The sequence below is a fragment of the Sinocyclocheilus anshuiensis genome, unplaced genomic scaffold (genome assembly GCF_001515605.1).
Source record: "Sinocyclocheilus anshuiensis isolate Anshui unplaced genomic scaffold, SAMN03320099.WGS_v1.1 scaffold101, whole genome shotgun sequence".
NCBI classification, from domain to species: Eukaryota; Metazoa; Chordata; class Actinopteri; order Cypriniformes; family Cyprinidae; genus Sinocyclocheilus; species Sinocyclocheilus anshuiensis.
The window spans coordinates 1322002-1329417 of NW_015540892.1; the positions used below are offsets into that span (position 1 = coordinate 1322002).

Sequence of the window (7416 nt, forward strand, 5' to 3'; positions counted from 1 at the left end):
ATATATATATATATATATAGAGAGAGAGAGAGAGAGAGAGAGAGAGAGAGCAAATTAAATATAGTAAACATATATGAATATAGTAAACGTGCTGGCTTGATGTGCAAGAACTAATTAGGTTTACTAACAATACAACTTACAATACATATTTTATATAGATGTCTGAGAAGAATATTGTATACCTCAAACTCCTCTAATATGCCCACCTATTGGCTTAACAAAGTGACTTGCAATAAAATAAAATAAAATGAAAAAATACAATAAAATACAATAATATGAAAAAATAAATTGAAATGAAAAAATAAAATAAATTAAAATTAAAATTAAAATACAACACCCCAGACAGAAATAGTAAAAAGTTCCAGTGTTGTTGGACTATCTGTTGTATAAAACATAATACAATCACTTTAAACGTTTTTTTTAAGGAAATTTAGATAAAACAGACAACAGACAGACAGACAAACTAAATTAAATAAATAAATAAGCTAATAAAACTAAAGTAACATGAAATTCACGTTCAACATTCAACCAGCAGTTTATTGTAGAATAAAATTAATCAATAAGAAAAAGAAAATAATTTATATGAAAAAAGCAAAAAATAAAATACAACAACTAATAATATCTAATCAAATAACAGATATTATTTTAATGCATTCATTATTCTGTTTGTTTCAAGCATGGAGAGGGTGGAGCTTCTCCTCCACCACATTTCATTTTAAATACTAGACATGTGATTGCGATTGCCATACCTCTGACTATCCTCACATTATCTGCCTCATCCCGAGAGACTTGGCAAGAGCAGCTACTTGTCTGCAAGCAAGGTAAACAAAATCTTCATTATCACTTATGAAACTATTTCTGTTAGCGTAAAGTCTACTTTTTAATGTTTTAATAGGTAAATCATTTTAATGATATTGAATCAATTGTTCTTGCTGCCATTAAAGTTATGCATGTGAAGAGTGCATGTATGTTGTCACACTGTGATTTTGCATTACTTTCTAATGACCGCAGCAGGTATCTGTCAGACTTGATTTGATCAGCACCATGGCTGAAATTATTACATGATCACATCACGAATACTATATCTGTGAGGAGCCATGACAATCAATGCACTATGAATAAGAATGACACTAGTACCACATTTACACACAGGAGTGGTGTTGTTCCATCATTGATATAGAAAAGTCTTCAGAATGTTTGTTTGTTTATGATTTTGCAGTTGTTGTGTTATCACTAATTTTCACAATCAGTAGCTTAATGCTTCTTTCAGAATGGAATTCAAAAACTTCATTTGAATTATTGACAGGTGTTTACTCAATAATTTATTAGATTATTTATTTTGTAGATGTGTTATGAAAACAGTCACACCCAATGAATGGACTTTTGATTATGATTATGACTGCAGTGCTTCATATGATCATGTTGCATGTTCCGCTAGCTCATATTGGAAACCTGTTATCTCTAAGGTGGAGGGGTGGAATTCTAAGAGTCACATTATCCTTAGACTTCTTAGACTGTCATGTTTACTGTTAATTTTGTTTTAAAAAAGATCAACTAAGCTCCGAACATGGACAAGAAGTTGGACCTGTCCAGACTGACAGAAGAGGAGGCCAAACATGTGTGGGAAGTCATTCAGAGAGACTTTGTCCTCAGGAAAAAGGAAGAGGAGAGGCTTGGGTAAGGAATTTAATTTACATGATTAAACTTTATATTACCATAGAGAGAAATCTGACATGATTTAGCATTGGTTAATGGCTAATGTTAGTAATCTGTCAGTGGAGCCAGCCAGCAATGACTCCAAAAGACATAGGAGGTTTAGTGTTCTGTTAGGTCTAGAATTCACAATTGCATAATTTCTTTGCTATTTGTCTATACATCGTACTCTATTTATAGTCAATGCTAGCGGAACAAGGTTATGAGAAAGGCCACAAAGTGTGAAAGGCTGCTGTTGTAAAGACATCATGATGATCATGGTACAGTCACAAGGCCTGATCACACCATTCCACAGGCTGGTAAAACGATGCCCCAGAGCTCTATTCTTTTTGTACAGAGAGGTCTCTGTGTGGCTATGGAATTGTTATTTGGAAGATGATGTTCTTTCTATTTGTTGGCAAGGAAAGTTATATTTGGCTTATATTCAAGTTCATTCTTGATCAGACTGTCTTACAACACCCATTATGTGTTCCAATGCTGATTTTATGCATTATGGTGAATATACTGGAAAATTCAGAGGAACTTGTGTGACTTACTTAGGTTTTGAAAGCATTGCATTCACAATGATCACTGACATTAAAGGACCCTATGAGTCTTGATATAACAATTAGAGATGCACTTATATAAAAATTCTGTCAGAGTTGATAAACCTATAATTATTTTATTTAATGTTATGCATAATACTAAATAATTGTGTAATATTTTGTTTAAATAAATCAAACATGGAAATCTAAAAACTAAAATCAGACATTTTAAAGATTACAAGTGAATTTAGGTATCATAACATTTGTCACAGTCATCTGCTGGAGTGCCCTTAAGAGCCATCAGAGGGCACTCTTTTGGACTTTGTGTTTGTTTTAACTGGACTGCATTTCCCATGGTTCCTCTCACTCTGCTCCCATCATCCCCTGTATCCTCATTGTTTCATTGGTTTCAGCTATGTCTTGTTAGTTTGATGATCCTGCTGGTGTATATATGTTGGTTGTTTTGTGCCATTCAGGGCTTCAGTCTTGCTTTTGCTGTTATGTGTTCATGGCTCCGATTATCTTTTGTGTTTGCCTTGTTTTGGGTTATTGTTTGGATCATTAAAAGCTGCACTTGGATCATTTTGTTTCTCGAGTCATCCCGTGACAACATTATAATGTACAGTGTGAAAAATTTCTAATCACATTCTGATTTCCCAAAGATTATATTTAACACGGTTTGTAAATTGTTAGTGTTATTAAAGATTACCTTAAGTGAAAACAAATAAAGGAAAAGGTAATTATTATTATTACATTTTATTTGACATGGACATCACAATTACATTGGATGAACCATGTGCATTTGCAAGTGTTTTAGCACACATGCCAATTTTTAACACCTGTCCACGGGAGGCTTTAAAAGAATTAAATAAAAATAATAACAATGCACAAAGTAATAATAACAATGCTAACAATAAAAGTAATTATAACAATACTATTAGTAAAAGGGAAAAAAGAAAATATACCATATAATTTAAATGTTAATAAAAAAGCAATATCCACTGTAAATAATATATCCTAAAAAATAATATTGGCTTACAAAATGTGATACAGATATATTGTGCATCCTTAACAGGGAATAGGATCAACAGCTATGCGGCTTTATTAAAGCTAATGATTAATATTCAGTTATATTATAAATTGGTTTTAGTTTAAGACAAACCTGCCTTCAGAAAGCAACCTAATTCTCTACAATTAAAACCACAAAGCCTGTTTCAGTGACATAATCATGTATGCAATTTGTTTGTCGGTTTGTTTGTATTACACAACAGGGAGCTTAAATCCAAGATTGAGAAGGAAGAAACAAAGAGGGAACTCCTGGGGTCTCAGTCAAACCTGACTGACTCTCACTGTATCCACTGCCTGCAGCCCTTTAAGTTCCTGGTGAACAGCAAACGGCAGTGTATGGACTGTAAACTCTACACCTGCAAGACCTGCAGCCGCTACAACAAAAAGGAGCGTGGCTGGGTATGTGAGCCCTGCCGTATGTCCAGGTTAGAAAAAGTTCCAACATCTGATAACATTTGGGAAAAAAATGTACAGCTTATACACTTAAATAAACTATAAAGTTAGGTGTATAATGAATAACTAATATGAAATCTTTACATAACACCTGTTTGTTTTTGCAGGGTCCTGAAAATTGGAACCTTGGGGTGGTACCATGACAATGTACACTCTCGCTTCAAGCGTTTTGGCAGCGCAAAAGTAATGAGGTCACTGTACAAGAGATTAAATGAAGAGGGTGAGTGCTATTAAAAGCCTCCTGATAACCTTTATTGTGTCCATATAAGCTGTCACATCATCATTTTGTTTCAGTATCACCAGTCATTGTAAGTGGTTATGCAAGCAAGTGAGTGTTAAGAAGAGATAATGTACAGTCAGCTGGTCATTAACGTAAAATAAACCTTGGCATGATGATTAGGCCTTGGAATAGAGGGGTCTTATATGACCCTGAAGGAGTTTATTTTGCGATAATGACCGGCTAACTATACATTATCCCACTTATTAGATAGATACTCACCATGAAATATTAATTTCAACTGAACTTATTTTATTATTTCACCTGTATGGTCGCTTTGGACAAGCGGCTACGAATGAATGAATGCCAATATTTATTATCTGCTAGTATTAAAAAACTAAGGCGGTATTTTCAACACATTTCTAAAAACATTGCTCTCATCAGCTTAACAAGAATGATCATCAATGATCAGTTCAACATAGTAAAGCCTGTTTATATTGCCTTTCAGATGAAGAACAGCAAGATTCAGCAATGGCTAGACCCATGTGTTATCATTAGATGTCTGTGTGTATTTAGTTACCAAGAGGATTTGTTTATCAGTCAGTTGAAATCAAAGAACTCTGTCTAGAGGCTGTGTCCCAAGTGCTGAGGCCATAACTGGGTCACATGCTGTGTCTGGGGCACTGCAGAACTTGCTGATGTTGTTTATGGACTTGCACGACAGGACATGTTAAACAGAAAAATGAGACACCTTGCACAATGAGGCTGAATGCACAAATGGAGGTGTAGATTATTTACCCCAAGGTTAAAGCTGACTGAAGCGACAACTGTATTTGGTTTACAGCTGTACAACTGTTAATGTTCTATGTTTACCGTTATATAGGTTCAGTATATTTTATTGTGGTATTATGTACAACAACTTCTATCAGAAGTAATTACTCAAATATTTAATTAGTTAAACATGCCTGATAAATCAGTTAAATACTTGTATTCTCATTTGCACAAGACCAGCACTCATGTTATTGTCCTTTGTTTCTTTAGGGCACCGTGATGATGACACACAGAGCATGCCTGATGTGCGCAGTGAGTACACATTACACAAATACAATCATGGTGTTTCAAAGAATACTACAGGAAACCATCTTATGCTGTCACAGAGCAAACTGAGGGCACTTGGCCAAACTTTGTTAACATTTGTCAGTACTGAAGCTATCCCTTTTCATAGTGTACCACTGTAATATGTAATATGTTTTATTCTTAGATGTATATAATGGTCATGAAGATGAACGTTTGGATGCATCTGAAGCTCAACGTTATAAGCAGGTAGACTAAATTTTGTCATGCATTTGAATTTGTTTCAATATGCATTTCAGAGGCTTTGTTTAAGGCTTTCCCTTTTGCGAATTAACTTAGTGGCTCACTATTTTAGAGCAGAGTGTATTAGTGGTACACTTTTTGTGTAGTGTGTATGTGTAAGGGGACCAGTACCCTATGAAAGCCGGGGAAAAAAAGTAAGGAAAAAATATAATTGGTAAATCATAATTATGAAATAAAACATCAAAACTATTAGACATTAAGTCATAATTATAAGATAAAAAAATTAAAAATTATGACAAGTATTAATTATGAAATAAATTTATATATCATTTAATTAATATACACATTAATTAAATGAATTATAACACTTGGATTTATGATGCTAAGTTATTATTATGAAATAAAAGGTCAAAATAAAAAAATCGAAATTATGAGATAGTCATAACTATAACCATAACTAAAGTATAACTAAAGTTGAAATTATGAGACGAAGCCATAATTATGACTTCAATTATGAAATTACGATTTACCAAATGGGCTTCCATACTATATTGACTTAACATATAGTTTTATTCTTCTCCAAAAAATTGTAGTTTAAAGTAGTTAAATGTACAGTAGCTGTTGAATGCTATACATTATATCATAAAACCCTGTGAATATTTTTAAATCATTTTCTAGAAGCAGAGTGGGAATATTTTAAAGTGTGCAATTACGATAACAAAGCTCTCTTAAACCAGTACTTTGAAGGTCTTTGTCATATCTTATATGAGCTAAAATCATCCTGACTTCTTCTCAGATGCGAAAGACCAAGCGTCTTCTCTCTGTCCACCCCATGGATCTTGACATGGATGACTATAGCACTCACTCTCGCAGACAGTCTGTCCAGGTATTGAGAGGACTCGTATTGTTATAAACATCCACTCTTTAAATGGGCACCCAGGCATTATAGACACTTTTCTCTCTTCTCTAGTACATCCCTGAAGACAGAGGTCAGCGGAATGATGTAGAATACAACTCTGACATGTACCATCACCATCATCATCATCATCGCATGAACCGCAGGAAAAGTCTCTACAGGTTCTCTGTTGGTTTTCATTTCTTTATTTGTTTCTCTTCCTCCTCCTTTCAAAAATGCACACTTTTACACAATCTTCTGCTGAATAGTGTTAAAAAAAAATATCTGGGATTTAATGTAAAACGTCTCTAGGTTACGAATGTAACCATGGTTCCCCGAGGGAACGAGATGCTGCGTCGAGATTCACTTTGGGAATGCCCCTGCGTGACCGTGTTCTGAAGCACGTGTAAAATCAATCCAATGGAGCAGCGAGACGTCACGAGCGGGGTGACGTGAGCGCCAGGAAGTATAAAAGCGCATCCGGCAGAGCGCAAGTTAGCTTCGATGAAGTAGCGCCTGGAGGGATGCAGGGACTCCGGCAAAGAGACGCAGCATCTCGTTCCCTCGGGGAACCATGGTTACATATGTAACCTAGAGACGTTCCCCTTCAGGAACTCGAGCTGCGTCGAGATTCGCTTTGGGAACGAGAATACCCACTGCGCCATACTACCAAGTCCCTGCCTGTGTGTGTATCAGATGAGCACATCACGAAGAGAGAACTTGGGAACCTGGGGTAGATGCCAGGTCTAAGTTATAGAAGCGGACAAAAGTGTGCGGGGAGGACCAGCCCGCCGCAGCACAAATGTCCTGCAAGGCCACACCCAAGTTGAAAGCCTTGGAGGCCGCCATACTCCTGGTCGACTGTGCTCTGACCCCCATAGGTGACGGAAGGCCAGAGGACTCGTAGGCTAGTGAGATGGCCTCGACCACCCACCTACTCATAGTCTGCTTGGTCGCCGGAGATCCTTTCTTTGGCGGACCAAAGCAAACAAACAGCTGATCTGCCTTACGCCACGGGGCAGCTCCGTGTGCGTAAGCGTCCAGTGCTCGAACTGGACAGAGCAGATTAAGCCTTTCTTGGCTAGGAGCTGTGCCCCCTCAGGGGTCATGTCCACAACTTCCATAACTCCGGGCGGGGGTGAAGGAAGGTGCCCCCGCCTGAGAGAGGAGGTCCCTCCTGATCGGAATCTCCAGCGGAGAGCCGTCGAGGAGGGACACCAAGTCCGAGA

General features: G+C 36.7%; 1 protein-coding gene across 1 annotated transcript in view; it reads left to right on the top strand.

The window, feature by feature from the left end:
- Positions 1 to 755: 755 nt before the first annotated feature.
- mlpha (melanophilin a) overlaps positions 756 to 7416 on the top strand; it is a 12833-nt gene continuing 6172 nt past the window's right edge. The window contains exons 1-9 of the mRNA XM_016486737.1: positions 756 to 821; positions 1550 to 1677; positions 3509 to 3730; positions 3866 to 3978; positions 5017 to 5058; positions 5237 to 5298; positions 6089 to 6178; positions 6263 to 6376; positions 6645 to 6648. Of these exons, the coding sequence (XP_016342223.1) occupies positions 1568 to 1677; positions 3509 to 3730; positions 3866 to 3978; positions 5017 to 5058; positions 5237 to 5298; positions 6089 to 6178; positions 6263 to 6376; positions 6645 to 6648 (757 nt within the window). The 5' untranslated portion in view covers positions 756 to 821; positions 1550 to 1567. The remainder of the gene's footprint in view (positions 822 to 1549; positions 1678 to 3508; positions 3731 to 3865; positions 3979 to 5016; positions 5059 to 5236; positions 5299 to 6088; positions 6179 to 6262; positions 6377 to 6644; positions 6649 to 7416) is intronic.